We start from the raw sequence: 15,232 nt of genomic DNA on the forward strand, positions 1-15,232 counted from the left end.
GAGGGGGGTGAGTAAGGGGGAGAGTAGTAGGAGCCAAAGTCAGAGAGCAGTCCCGGGGACTAGATCCCACAAGCCACAATGATGATTTTGTTTTTACTTCAAGTAAGATGGTAAGTCATGAGAGGGTTCTGAGCAGAGAAAGAACATGCTCTGCCTCATATCTTATCAGAATCACGATGGCTGCTGTGTTGAGAACAGACTTAAGTGGGGGAAGGCAAAGCTTGAAACTGAGGGACTAATTACAAGGTTACTGCAATAAAAAAGTGAGATACGATTATGGCACAGATTATGACTCAAGGTGCAAGTTGTGGAGATGCTGCAAAGGTGTGTGATTCTGGATATATATATATTGAAGGGCAATGGGATTGAAGACTGATTGGATGTGGAGTGAGAGAGAAAGAGAGGAAGGCTGTAGAAGAAGCAGGATTTGGGTGAGGGAAATTCAGGAGTGTGATTTTAGACGTACATTTGAAATGCCTGTTACACATCCAAGTGGATATGTCTCCTAGGCAGCTGAATATATGATTTTGGAGTGAGAGGATGATCCCAGAAGAAGATATAAATTTAGGAGTTGCCAGTGTAGAGATGGTATTGAAAGTCTCGACACTGAAAAAGATCACCACTACTCTATATGCCTCCTGCCACACACCTCCTTCACTGGTATCCCTAACTCCAGGACTCCCCTTGCAGATCTGAGGCCATACAGTCTGGTAGAAGAGCGCTGGGGCTCCCTTGGCTTAGCATATTCGCACTCATCTATTTAAAATTTCCAGTGCTCTGTGTTTTGGGGAGGTTTTCACATTAGACCAAAGAATGTTAAGTCATCTCCATCTCCATATAGACTGGAAAAAAAAAAAAATCCCACCTCAACACAAAAGAAAAACAATCAATTAAAACTATTTAAAAGTTTTTCCAGGAGAAATTCTGTGAGGACTTGTTGGCTAAAGTTGCCTGTAAGTTAAGACAGACAGACAGACACACAAAATGAACACTGAAGAGAGAGGACAAAGTGCTCAGCATAGGAGGATACCCTAAAGTATTCCTATTCCCGGTAAAGGTAAAGGTCCCTTCCGAGACTTCCTTTGCCTCAATCCTTCATGAACCCCCAGAAGATGCTAGAAGTGACTTAAGAAGGCTGGGGAGATGGCCGTTGGGAAAGAACTGTCGGTAGTTGGCAATACTTCATTCCAGGGAGGTGGTGGCAACAACTCCCTAGGCAGCAGACATCATGGATTTTCCTCCCTCGGGGAACCAGAGGTCCCCTCCGTTTCTGGCCTGGATCCCTTAGAGACAAAGAACTTCATTCTCTCCCATACCAGTGTGGGGCTGCTGGGGAGTGCTGGGGGTGGAGGGTTAGAATTCTATGCCCAGGAAACACCCATAGGCTCAAACAGGAGCCTGCATCCTGACTGGTCCAGGAGGCGTGCAGGGCCGCTGGGCCCCTCCAGCGAGGGCCAGGCCGGTTGCCAAGGTGCCCGGGGAAGGGGTAATCCAGCGCAGGCCGGGTACGTGGACCGCTCGGTACACTTCCACGGAGGGCGCATCTGCCTCCCGAAGACCCCTTCCTTCCTCTCAACTCCATTCTCTCACGCTCCTCTCTTCCGAGGAGCCTCCGCATTCGCCTTCTACCCGTCCTAGCCCCAGCCCTTTCTTCACTCCTCCTGACCCTCCCCCGGCTTGCCCCTCCCCCGGCAGCCCACCTTCACCCCGCCGCTCCGCGGGCTCCTCGGTCCTCGCCCCTCATCCCCGGCCTCCCCTCGCCCGGGGCCCCCGTGGCCCCTTGCCCGCCTTCCTCGAGGCGGCTGCGGCCCCTTTCACAATAGCGCGGCCCGCCTCCCTCCTCTCCGCTCCCGGTTCGCTCCCGCCCGCTTCCCTCCCGGCGCATGCGCCCTCCGGTCGGCGGCGGCTGCGGTTGTGGCGGCTCCGAGCGGCTCCGTTTTTTTTAAAGGGAAACGCTGAGGCGCCGGGGGTGACTGTGGGGGAGGGGGACCCCGAGCCCGGAGACCCGCGGGGGAGGCGACAGACCCCCTCCCGGAGTAGGAGGGCTTTGGGCGGACCCATCCCTCCCACCCCCTCCTGAGGAGGAGGGGGGGGAAAATGGAGGCTCGGGGCGGCTGAGGCGAGCTCCGGGGCGGGGGGCCGGGGCGGGGAAGGGGGTGTGTGGGGTGGGGAGACGAGGCGGGCCCGGCCGGGCCAGGGGGGGCCGAAGCGAGCTCCGGGGATGAGCTCGGGGGCGGCTGGGTGCGAGCTCCTGCCTCTGAGGCGAAGGCGGCGGCGGCGGCAGCAGAGGCGGCGGCGAGGCCCCCATGGGCCGGCGGCGGGCCTCAGCCGCGGCCTCCACTTCTCCGCACGCCGGCGGGATGGCGCCCGGGCCCCGGAGGAGCCGCGCTAGCCAAGGCCTGCTGCCGCGCTGCTGAGGCGAGCCCGCCAAACTCCCCTCCCCCTCCTCCGTCCTCGACCCCCCGCACCTCACCCCTTCCCCACCCCCTCCTCCGTTTCGGTCCCCGGCGCTGCTCCGGACCACTATGACCATGAGATCCGCAGTGTTCAAGGCGGCCGCGGCCCCTGCCGGCGGCAACCCTGAGCAGCGACTGGACTACGAGCGAGCTGCGGCGCTGGGCGGGCCCGAGGACGAGCCCGGGGCGGCCGAAGCCCACTTCCTCCCCCGGCACCGTAAGCTCAAGGAGCCGGGGCCTCCGCTGGCCTCCTCCCAGGGCGGGAGCCCTGCGCCCTCCCCGGCCGGCTGCGGCGGCAAGGGCCGGGGCTTGTTACTCCCGGCCGGGGCGGCCCCCGGGCAGCAGGAAGAGAGCTGGGGCGGCTCGGTGCCCTTGCCCTGTCCGCCCCCGGCCACCAAACAAGCTGGCATTGGGGGGGAGCCAGCGGCAGCCGGAGCCGGCTGCAGTCCCCGACCCAAGTATCAGGCGGTGCTGCCCATTCAGACGGGCTCTCTCGTGGCGGCGGCCAAAGAGCCTACGCCCTGGGCTGGGGACAAGGGTGGGGCGGCTCCCCCAGGTGCCACCGCCTCGGACCCGGCGGGACCCCCACCACTACCTCTGCCCGGGCCGCCACCCCTCGCGCCCACCGCCGCCGCCGGAACCCTGGCGGCCAGCGAGGGCCGATGGAAGAGTACGAGGAAGAGCCCTCTCGGGGGTGGCGGCGGCTCGGGAGCCTCCAGTCAGGCCGCCTGCCTCAAACAGATCCTTCTGCTGCAATTGGACCTCATCGAACAGCAGCAGCAGCAGCTGCAGGCCAAGGAGAAGGAGATCGAGGAGCTGAAGTCAGAGAGAGACACGGTACGGGAGGGGTTAATCTGCGTTCGGGACTAGGAGCGAGTTGTGCGCATGCTCGGGGGAAGGGGGCTGTAGGAGGTTAAGGTATCCCTAGGTTAGGGGTAAGGAGGTTGGCCACCAACGTAGGAGTCTTCTTAGTTAACGGGTCCTTGGGAGCCAGGCCCACAGACACACGTTGGGTTGGAGGGAGGGGTTAAAGGGCAACCTCCCAGGGGGAGGGGGAGGGGAAGTTTCAGGTGCCAAAGGGTTAATTTAAAATGACAGCCCCAGACGTGTGGGAAAGACGTTTAGAGTGGGAAAAGACCTGATTTGTGAGGGGTTGAAAAATGAAAAGGTGGGATACATATGTGGTGGCTTTATGGAAGGGGTTAACTTAAAGAGCTTTGCGTTATAAATGTATTCTGGAGGAGAGGGCCATAGCAGCTGTTGCTCTAAGCACTGCTGTAGCATCTTTAGACAGAGTAGTAAGCCTTTTAATTGGCAGAGGGGTCGAGGTGATTCACAGTGGAACCCTATTACAGCTTTTTAAAATGATATTAAGAGAATCATCACCTTTGATTTCAGACAGTTTTTCATAGGAATCTGAGTTATAAAACATGACCTGCTAACCAGCTCCCTTGTATGAGCATGGTGTTTAGAGGCTGGAAGGTTTTTAAGGCATCAGGGGAAATTAAGCTTATTAAATGTATTAAGTAGACCAAAATTTTTTCCCCTATATTAGAATCTTAGGGTAGTAGGGAAGTCATTTATTATTTCTTTGTACTTCTGAGGAGCACGACTATATAGGGTTATTTTTACTGCAGCAGTAGTTAAGGGCACCTTATGTGTTAAAACATATTCCTCCAGATATCAGGAAAGCTGTGGTGGTGGGATATTACTGTGCTAGCATACCTTACAGCTGCCTAAAAATAAACATGGTTTCTACAATTGTTGTGTTCAGGCTGCAGCAGTCTCTCTCTCTTCCTCCCTCTCCCTCTCCCTCTCCCTCTCCCTCTCCCTCTCCCTCTCTCTCTCTCTCTCTCTCTCTCTCTCTCTCCCTCTCTCCCTCTCTCCCTCTCTCCCTCTCTCCCTCTCTCCTTCTCTCCCTCCCTCTCCCTCTCTGGCGTTGTGTGCGCCAAGGGCTGAGCAGGAGAGCAGAGGGCTGTTCATTTTGTTTGCTTTCCAAATGAATCTCTCCAGGCAGCGACTGTTTTATTGGAGAATGCATTCTGCAAGGTGGAATGGGAGCTGGGGCCGGTCTCATTAAAATATCTCATGGTGTTGATTTGTGGAAGTTACTCAACATGGAGGTGGCACTGCTCAGCTACTGTACTGCAGTCTAGGGGTGTGATGGTACTGTAATTACAACACATCGTGTCCTTATTTGGGGGGGGGAGGCGGGAAGAGAACGACCAGTGAAGGAGAAGAAATCAAGGAAATGTCACCCATAAACCGTGTTTAAGTAATGTTAAGGCTGTGAATCAAAACAGAAGATGAAATGAGAATGTGGCTGACAGGGGGGCTCTCTGCTGATTGTGGAGGTTTCTGTTCAGTACCTGAGGTAATGGCCCCTTTGCAGACTTTCCTAGGCAGGAAAAGCGGGGTGAGTTAAGGATAGAGTGTCAGTCTGAACTTGGCATTCATTGCCTCTGTTGTGTATTGCAGTCTTAGCGATGCTTAAGCTTGTTTCTCTTATTCCAGTTGTTGTTTGGCCTCTCGTGAAATCTGTGCAGCTAAGTGGATGTAATGAAGTCAACATTAATATCACAGTCTAACCCAAATAAAATTCTTATTATAGGGTGTAAGTAGCACATTTGGCATCTTTTCTCAGAACATTTTAATGTGAACTTTTCAATGATAATAGACTTCCATTTTCTGTTTGATTATGTGGTCCTCCCTTTAACTAGAATTAAAAGACTTTGTTTTCAATATTCAGACAAATAGGTATAATTTTTTTGTTATCTCAAATGCAAAGCAATATGTATATTTGATGATTGATGGGATTTATGGGTACTGGTTCTTTTATAATTCTTCCAAATTGAGTGTTCATTATTTAGGTGGCACTTCCCCACCCCCACCCCACCCGCCTTCAAATAACACTGCAATCCCTAGTGGCACTGTGATTGTGTGAGCTTTTAATTCCTTCTCAATGTACTGTCTGGACTTTGTCCTTGTGTATAGTGTTTTGGAGTGGAAGTAGAGAGGATAGGGTTTGGAGAACCTTAGGGCCTCCTAAAAGAACATTAAGGTTAATTCTGGAAACTCCCAAACTGACTTGGAGCCACATGGTTAGCAGTAGCAGAGACCATGCCATTTAAAAGGCATGTTGTGGCCCCTCCCAGTGAAGAGGATTTTCTTTCAGAAGAATGAAGTACAAATTCCCCCATGCCCCTCCCCAACTAGTTTAGCCCCTAAAATCAAGCAGTGTACCTTGTCTTCTCTATTGTGTTTAAGAAAATCTATTCAGATTAATGTCTGCCTGTTAAAAATAAGTTGAATTGCTATGGTTCATGGAAAGAGGCAGAAGACCATACTGATTCGCAAATAGGGCTAAGCACCTGTGTTTAATTTTTTTGTTTTTTAAGTCTGCATTTTGCCATTCTCTCTTTTAGCTCCTTGCTCGGATTGAACGTATGGAAAGGCGGATGCAGCTGGTAAAGAAGGATAACGAGAAGGAAAGGCACAAGCTGTTTCAGGGCTATGAAACTGAAGAGAGAGAGGAAACGGAGATATCCGAGAAAATTAAACTGGAGTGCCAGCCGGAGCTTTCCGAGACATCCCAGACTCTGCCTCCCAAGCCTTTCTCCTGTGGGCGGAGTGGAAAGGGACACAAAAGGTGTGCTGATAACTTTGTTACACTGTCTGGACATGAGGTCACCTGTTTCCAGTGACTGAGAGTAAGGGATTAGGACTTATGAATTTGTTTTAATAGAACTATATCTTGAATCATGAGGTCTTCTGTGCTGAGAAACTGTCTTGGAACATTCTTGCGCAGACTATGTACGTCTGTTAGGAACATTTTGGTCACTGTAGTAACTACAGAATGCAGAGTACATCATAAAGAGAATGGGCAACAAATGTGACAGCTGAGTTTCTTAAAGAAAACTATAGCCCTTCACTTCAAGTTAGGAAGTGTTAAATTCCTTCATTGCATCAGGCACTGGTAGACATTAAAATGTAAGCTCTAAGTGTCCTTGGACTCGAAGAGATTAGTCTAGCTATAAGGATGGCATAAGTTTTGAAAACTCAGAATTCAACTGCAATAAAATATGCAGATAGACAACAGTGATACAAACTATTCAGAGATTAAAGATTATTGTGCGTTAAAATAGTGAAACTTTAAGGAGGAGATGGATCTTGAAAAAGAAGTATAGAATTTAGATTGGTAAAAAGGAGAGGAGATGGCATCCTAGAAGTGTGTGTGTGTGTGTGTGTGTGTGTGTAGACTGGTGGGAGAAAGAGAGCCAGAAGATAGCAAGAAAAAAGAAACAGAGATTGTAATTAACATGGTGTAGGTTTGGAGGGGTAGAATAAGAGACTGGTCTCTGGCTGACAGGAATGAAACAGGCCACAAAGTAGAGGCCTCTAATGTTAGCTAAAGGGTCTTCTTTTTTTTTTTTTTTTTTTTTTTTTGCCGTACGCGGGCCTCTCACTGTTGTGGCCTCTCCCGTTGCGGAGCACAGGCTCCGGACGCACAAGCTCAGTGGCCATGGCTCACGGGCCCAGCCGCTTCGCGGCATGTGGGATCTTCCTGGACCGGGGCACGAACCCGTGTCCCCTGCATCAGCAGGCAGACTCTCAACCACTGCGCCACCAGGGAAGCCCCAGCTAAAGGATCTTGAATAAAATAGGGACCTTTTTAGATTTAGTAGGCAGTAGGATACTAGTAGAGGTTCTTAAGCATGGAAACTCACTTGTTCAACAAACATTTACTAAGGGCCTATTATATATACTGTTAAGCATGAAGCTGTTCCTGCTCATGACAGCCAAATGAACGCAGATATTTAGATACTTGAATACTGGTTATTTTGAAGCAAGCTAGTTCTCTTGCCCCAAAATGTAATCAAATTAGATTTTATTCAAGAGTCAATAAATTCTATAATGTTTTCTTCCCTATCTAATAGGAAATCCCCATTTGGAAGTACAGAAAGAAAGATTCCTGTTAAAAAGCTGGCTCCTGAATTTTCAAAAGTCAAAACAAAAACTCCTAAGCACTCTCCTGTTAAAGAGGAACCCTGTGGTTCCTTATCTGAAACTGTTTGTAAACGTGAATTGAGGAGCCAGGAAACTCCAGAAAAGCCCCGGTCTTCAGTGGACACCCCGCCAAGACTCTCGACTCCCCAGAAGGGACCCAGCACCCATCCCAAGGAGAAAGCCTTCTCAAGTGAGATAGAAGATTTGCCGTACCTTTCCACCACAGAAATGTATTTGTGTCGTTGGCACCAGCCTCCCCCATCACCGTTACCATTACGGGAATCCTCTCCAAAGAAGGAGGAGACTGTAGCAAGTAAGGCATAGAGAACACTTGCTCTTATACCCTAGTGGTGGCGGTCAAGCTAACAAGTGTGAAAATGCCTTTGGCATTTTTAAAAAAGTGCAATCAATAAAGCAGAGTTCTGTCAAGAATGAGTAAGTTAACAGCCAGAGACAGACACTGTGCAGGCATTGCAAATAGATGGAATTACAGCAAAATGTGCTCAATGTATTTGCCTGCTTACAACACTGGGAGATGTGTTTGCCAGTAAGTTGCTCATCACAAGAGCACCAGACTTGGGGGTGTAATCTCCGGCAACTTGCATGCCCTCTGAAAGAAGGGTTTTCTGTGCTGTGAAATGCATAGAACTTATACTTTGCCATGCACGACTGTTCCTGCAATTGATATTGTGTGAAACCTGGGAGGGTGGTCTTTGGGTGTTCTCAGGGGCCAATGGTAATTTTTGGGTTGGGGAGCCAGTTTGGGGTGGGGAATTTCACCTGGGCCTCCGCTCTTTAACTATATAAACATTTATCTGTATCTCTATGTCCCGGTCTGGGGGGCAGGAGGAATCTGCCAAAGACCAACAGTCTTACTTTATCTTACGATACTTCACAAAGGTTCTAAATGTGAAGAGTTTACTTGGATTGCAGTAGCCCATTGGTTGTTCATATATTTAAATAAAATGGTCTACAAACTATTTTTCAAACAATAAGGACTATCTTGGGATATCTGAGCTGCTTGGGATGGGTGTGGGGTATGGGACCTTGGTCTTCATTCCCTTTTTTTTCTTCATGGCTTCCACACAGAGATGCTCCCCTATCTCCTACATCAACCAGTAACTGGAATGTGCCTTCAATCGTGTAATGTTAGTCTGTGACAGTCACAGCGGGTGCTCCGGGGTGACGGTGGGGAAGCCTTGGATAGAGTCACAGCCCTGAGTTTCTGATGCTGTGTCTTGCCCTAGTAGGGATGGGGATGGGAATCCATTCCAGTAAGACAAGAGCATTCTCCAGGCTTTGTTTGGCTGTTCTGGTGACAAAATTAAGTGGGGAAGATAGATTACTCTTCTTAATTATCTAAAATTCATTAGGCCTTACACTTGAGTACATGCGATAGACCAGGACCCTGATCTAGGCTCAGGTTTTTTGTTGGTTCAGTTAGTTGAACAGGTTCATCCTTAATGGTTAACCTTCTTGCTGCCATGGCAATGCTGTGTAACAAGAGAAACCGTGAAGCAATTTCCCATCCGGGATTGGGAAATGGCTTAGTCCGGAGCTGTTCTGTGTGACTGGCTATTTTTGAAAACCCTTTCTGCCCTAGTACAGAAAATTCCAAACACGTCTAATATTGTGGGCCTAGCAGTACAGAAAGAGTCTGATTGGGGGGAATCCCAGTCCTTTGAGGACCCTGAGTTGTGAATAAACGTGTGAATCCTTATTCTTGACGCCCCTATCTCAAGAGGAAGTCTCAATGGCTTGTTCTAAGGAAGCCAAAGTCTTTGTGCATGTTGTTCAGGCTGGACCAGCAAGGTAGTTTGTTTGGAGGGAGGAGGGAGCTGTTTAAGAAGACTACATATGTAAGTTTTGAGAACACTGATCTTTTATTTGAAAAATAGGGTCAACTTTTACTCACCTGCCATGTTCTGAGTTTAAGGTTTGATATCCTTGGCCATCAACTGTTGCAGGGAAACCACCCTAAATAATGAAGAAAAGAAGTCGTCTCAGTGTAAAAAAAAAAGTGGTGGGCTTATTTTCTTTTCTTTTGTCTGTTGTTCCCTCTTCCCCTCCCCCAGAGAGAAATTCTCAAAAGAACAACTCAAAAAACCAAAATGGCTTCCTAGTGAGAACTTCAGTGATGATCCTTTCCTCCATTTTGGGTATGGGCTTTTTTTCTTTTTACACTGAGGTGATTCTTCTTTCCTGCATTATTTAGGGTGTCTGATGCCATCAAGTGTTGCAGGAGAAACTTCAGTCTTGGCTGGTGAGTAGAATAGGAACTGTGCTGGCTGGGTCTGGGGTGGGGGTGGTGGGATGGTGGATGGTTGGGAGCTGCATTCCCCATCAGTTGGATGGGGGAGAGTGAGATTCCTTGGTGTATGATTACACTATAGACTTCAAAATGACTACAAATTTCAGTTGTTTTTCAGGAACTGCAATAGCATCCATTATGTGAATTGTCAGGTATTGGTTTAGGGTTTTTTGTGATCCTGTGTTTGGCAGACTGCAATGGCATTTTAGGTTCTTTTAATACCGTAGCAAGGACACTGAATATGGCTTCAGGTGAGGCCATAGAATGGATTCCTATCACTTGGTAACTTTGTCTTATCTGGGAGAGATCTCTTGTCCTAGTGAATAGTAGGTTGTGTGACCTTGGATTTAAGGGTGGTTCCACCCCTCCTCCCTTTCTTTCTCTCTTTCTTTTTTCTTTCCAGTTCCTTCTTGGAGGGACCACTCAGTAGAGCCTCTAAGGGACCCAAATCCTTCAGACCTTTTGGAGGTAGGTACCTAAGACCTGTCAGTAGAAGGGAGTGAGAGAGAGAAATGGGCCTGTTACTTGAATATGTCATTGTAACTGTATGGATGGGTTAAATAGAACTTTGAAGCAAGAAGGTAACTTGAGAGATTATCTAGTCCAACTCCTTTGTTGTATAGATGAGAAAACTGAGGTCCAGAGTGGCTAAGTGATTTATTAAAAAATAAATAACTAGGGAATGTTCAAAACAAAGCTAGATTCCATGCTATGTAGAAAAGTTAGCGTGTACCACTCAGCAACAGAATTATATATTCCAACCTCATTTGACTCTTATAAGTTTGATACTTACTTTAAACTCAGACTCTTATAAAGTATAGAGGTAGGGAGGGTTTGTGGCAGTCTCAAGGGTTGTTTCAGTTTGATGTGACTTTCACCTTGGAAAATTATAGAAATGATTTTGGAATATGGAGATTCTACAGGGTAGGGGTGGGGAAAGGAGTATGTGTTTTGTTGATTTTGTTACCAGGAGGTTCCTATGATATCCATAGAACTCACAGACTCAGGTGGGACCTGAAGGTGAAAGATTTTACATTCCTGGAAACTGGAAATGATGGAAATGTGTCACACGGTGATAAGTAGCTTATCAGCTGCTATTCTTTACACAGAACCTGGATGACAGTGTGTTTTCGAAGCGGCATGCAAAACTGGAGCTGGATGAGAAGAGAAGGAAAAGGTGAGGCTGGAGATGTCCATTCTGGGGACAACTGAGCCCTATAGGACCCTAACCTCTCTTATCTATGCTGAGGGGAGCCCTGGAGCTCTTAATACTTTTCAATTACTCAATTGGTTGAGTATCAGAGTGTGAAGTGGTTGTTGTTATACACGTTTGGCCTCTTTTTCTTCTGGGGAACACCAACACATGATCTAGACTGCCAGACCTATACAGCTCTTCCCTAACCAAGCAGGCGGTTCTCTTTACCCCCGTACCCCTCCCCACCCCCCATCCCCCATCTAGAAGACTCAGCAGAGATCTCCCTAGCATCTGGATTGTGTGAGTTGCCTTTATAGAGCTGGTTTTCAGTAATGTTGGGTTTGTTTGTTTTGTTTGTCTGGTTTGTTTTTCCCAGATGGGATATTCAGAGGATCAGGGAACAAAGAATTTTACAGCGACTGCAGCTCAGAATGTATAAAAAGAAAGGAATTCAGGAATCTGAGCCCGAGGTTACCTCATTTTTCCCTGAGCCAGATGATGGTAAGTTTTGTTTATCTAAAAGAGTACAGGGCTCCAGGATACAACTTGCTCTGAATGAATGCAGTATTTTGGAACAGGTATAGTTGCTAGACATTTTCCATCTGTGTCACTAACAAGGTCCCGTTTGGCTTTCTTCCGTAGTTGAAAGTTTGATGATTACCCCCTTCTTGCCTGTTGTAGCATTTGGACGACCATTACCAAAACTAACTCCACAGTAAGTATAAAGTTTTTTTCCCCTCCTCTCTCAGGTAGTCTGTGCTTCACCTCCCTTCCAGACTTCATGAAAGCCTAGATATAAGGTGGAATAGCTGGCTTAGGGATAGCCATGGCTCTTTGACAGAAGTGAGGCTGCCTGGGCCACTAGTTTTTGCAGTGATAAGATTCCCAAGCCAGGAATTAGGAGGATTCCTTTTTGAATTAGAAATAGATTATTCAATCACTTTAATAGCACACCATTGCTCTGGCTTTGAGGCAGGAAAGACAATCTAAACCTGGGACTTGGGAGTCAGGGCTAGGAGTGGTAAAGGGCATAGTGTCTTTTTCTGAGTTAGTCTCATGTCCATACTGAGTTTCTTCTAGTCTTGCAGGTTGATTTCTGTATCCTTTTTTGCCAGGAATTTTGAGCTGCCCTGGTTGGATGAGCGTAGCCGATGCAGGTTGGAGATCCAGAAGAAGCAAACACCTCATCGGACATGTAGGAAATAGCTGTGCTGGCAAGAACCTTCTGTCTTCAGATAGTTGTAGCATGCCATTCCCAGAGAGTGGCAGAGACCTGTATATGTGACCAATGTCCTCATGTATGTTATCATTCGCTGGTAATGCCCTTCCATACTCCCCTGATCTTGGTTTTGTTTTCATCACTCTGATTTCACAAATACTCTTTCACTGGGCTAATTGTGAATTATGGAGGGTGATTGGGATTTCTTTTCCCCTTTTGGGGAAATGAACTCTCAAGCTAAATCTATAGGATGGCAGATTTGGAAGCTTCAGGGGTCTGCTTCTCTACATTTGCCTATGTTAAAAGGGTGAAAGGGCTCTCTTCATTAGACTTTTGGAAGATGAAGCAACCCCTGCCTTTAGAGCTGTGCCTGCATGGCACTGTTCTTGCCCTGGTATACCCTTCCTTATAGTGTGAGCATAGTGGTTTTTACCCTAAAACAAAACAAAACAAAAAACCTCACCATGAGCTTAAGGACCAGATGAGGAATAACAAGTGACGTGATAAAGCAAGTCATCTTCACAGGGTAGAAAAGAGGTTGGAGTTGGTAGATAAATATCTGAAAAGACAGTTCTCTTAAAACTATCCTGTGATATAGCCATGTGGGAAGGGATGTTTGGCTGTGATTATTTTCTTAGTTAATGGGTAACTGAATTTCTTCCCCCACCCCTCAAAGAATAAAATCTTCTGAAAAGAGAATGAGGATGGTAAGTTTGGGACCAGTCATGGCTCTAAACAAAAGCCGTTGGTGTTTGGGGATGGCATGCCAGATCCTGTATAGATGTCTTTGTGTCACATCACTTCTCCAGTATTCCTTAGTTGGGTTTTATCCTTTTAGCTGAGCTCTTGGTGGTGGGATAGAGATTTAGGGAGGGTGGGGGTGTGTGTGGAAATATGTGCTTCCTTTGGCTGGCAAATGTCTACATCTTGAAACAAACAGATGTACCTAATGAGCTTCTCCGTTCATTTTGTAAAAATAGATTTGTATGTGTACCATCTTAGTTCCCCCCTCCCACCCACCTCCCACCCCACCCCCATTTTGTTAAAAGAATTTCAGGACAGCGCTCCAGGCCACTTTGGTCTCAGTGTAAGATCCCTGTAACTATCTGGAAGGAAAATAGAGCCAAGACCTCTGGTCTTAAATATATAGGAATTGCCTTTCTTTAGTCTTCAGGACTATTGTATGAAAACAAGTAGGGGTCTAATCTCCTAGAAGGTAGGGGCTTTTATCCTTGAAGAGAATATGTCCCCAGATTATTAGCACTTTTAGAGGAGAAGCCAAGGTATGTAGGATGTGTGGCCGGCCCATCAGTGGAGCATGAGAGAATGGGATACCATTGTGGGAAGGGAAGAAAAAAGTTCCTCAGGGGCCTCCCACTGCTAAAGCTTTTTGTGAGATGTTGATCTGTGCTCCCTGAGTTTGACTTTTAAAGGAATTACTCTGGCAGCACATGTAGTATTCTTGGATGATCTTGCTGCTCTTATTTCTCCTTTGTGTGTGTGTGTGTGTGTGTGTGTGGCTATGGGTTTTCATTTGTAACTCCATCTGCTTAGGAGAGTGGGCTCTCCACAAGGGAACCTGCTGTGAACTTCATTGCAGCAAGAATGTAGAGAGAAATAGGACTTATTCCACTAGGGGCTCTCATCTCACACCTTAAGGAGAGGAAGGAGATTTCTAGAAAAACTGGGCCAGATTTTCTTTGTTCTCCATCATTTTAATATGGCAAGCTGTTTGGCTTTCCTACTCTGACCTATGTTATGTTCCTTTATAATGTGCCCAAGAAGAAAAAGACCAGTCAGTGTCTCTTTTATTCCTTGATTCCTCTCAGTTTCTTCTTGATTTTCAGCATTTGTCAGACTCCTAATTTGGGTATGCATTAGCAAACTTAGCCTTTATGTTTGTGCCTATCCAGCAGACTCCCCAGATTTTGAACTTGAGTTAGACTAAGAGGAATCCATGGGTGCTATCTGGCCAGTCTTAAGTGGATTCTATTTCCTTGGTTCTCCCTCTACCTAGGACCTCTTATTTTATTGTCCCCTCTTCTAGATCAATTCTCCTTTGATTTGGATATGTTGAAGTTTTGTTGAGAAGGAGGTTGGAGAGTAGATTAGCAAAGTTCCAAGAGCAAAATTACAGTGTGTTGAAGTGTGGGGGGAAAATTAGTCTTATTTTTTCCCTACATGGGATACAACACTGAAATTCAATCTTCAACTGAAGGACCTGCAGTTCTCCTAAAACACAGTTCTTTGTTTCTTTCCTTAACAAAGTTTAAGCTAGTGTTAATAAATTAAAAAGAGAAATTGCTTGTCTGTCCACTTCAGCTTTGTTTTATGCCCGTTTCATATTGTTGTCTGTGTTGTAATTCATACTTTTGATACCATTTCTGATGTGTAAAATTGGTTGTCTTGTAAATATCTTATAAAGAGTTCAATTGTAAATAAACTATTGTGGCTGTTAATTTTGAACTTCTGCTTCAATTTATTAGATTTATTGGGAAGCATTAAACAATTCTGCTTGTATATTTTAAAAGACTAGAAAAAGAAATCCATTTTCACAAAATAGAAAAACACTATTTTCCCTTTTATATGAGATATTAACTTCCATTGGTGTATGAACACAATGTATGTTTCATCCCTCTTTGTCCTGTGTTCTTCCTTACACATAATTGGCAACTTTAAAAACAAGAGATGATAGGATACTTGGTGCCTGGTGTCTAAATTAGTAAAACCTCAGTTGCAAAGACCTTAGAGGTCATCTAGTCTGACTTCAATACATGATTTCCCTTTGACAACATTCCAGACAAATGAAGTCCAGCTTCTCCTTTAACACTTTGTTTTCTCTTATACGTTTTTTTCTAAATGTTAGAAAATTCTTCCTCGTTGACAAAATCTAACTTCTTGTAACTCGAGCCCACTGGTTCTTGCTTTGCCTTCTAGGGTGATGAAAAAATATCAATTCCTCCTTTCCTCATAGTCCCTCAAATAGTTAAAGTTTGCTGTGGCAATCCCAATCTTCATGGTTAACATTCAGAGATTTTACAATT

The 15,232-nt window shown here is 46.5% G+C and overlaps 1 protein-coding gene across 3 annotated transcripts; it reads left to right on the forward strand.

The window, feature by feature from the left end:
* Window positions 1–1,375: 1,375 nt before the first annotated feature.
* MSL1 (MSL complex subunit 1) lies at window positions 1,376–14,654 on the forward strand. 3 transcript variants are annotated; one of them, XM_027094810.1, is made up of 9 exons: window positions 1,377–3,293; window positions 5,882–6,105; window positions 7,394–7,776; window positions 9,679–9,726; window positions 10,178–10,242; window positions 10,884–10,951; window positions 11,346–11,470; window positions 11,612–11,684; window positions 12,085–14,654. In XM_027094810.1, the coding sequence occupies exons 1-9, from the start codon at window positions 2,526–2,528 to the stop codon at window positions 12,173–12,175; spliced, it is 1,845 nt and encodes a 614-aa protein (XP_026950611.1). In that variant the 5' UTR covers window positions 1,377–2,525; the 3' UTR covers window positions 12,176–14,654. The 3 variants fall into 3 exon arrangements, with proteins under 3 accessions (XP_026950612.1, XP_026950611.1, XP_026950613.1); XM_027094812.1 differs by lacking the exon at window positions 1,377–3,293 and adding an exon at window positions 4,396–4,622; XM_027094811.1 differs by lacking the exon at window positions 9,679–9,726 and having other exon boundaries at window positions 1,376–3,293.
* Window positions 14,655–15,232: the final 578 nt, after the last annotated feature.

Source organism: Aethalodelphis obliquidens, unplaced genomic scaffold, assembly GCF_003676395.1.
Source record: "Aethalodelphis obliquidens isolate GAN/ISIS:26980383/991018 unplaced genomic scaffold, ASM367639v1 scaffold89, whole genome shotgun sequence".
Lineage (NCBI taxonomy): Eukaryota > Metazoa > Chordata > Mammalia > Artiodactyla > Delphinidae > Aethalodelphis > Aethalodelphis obliquidens.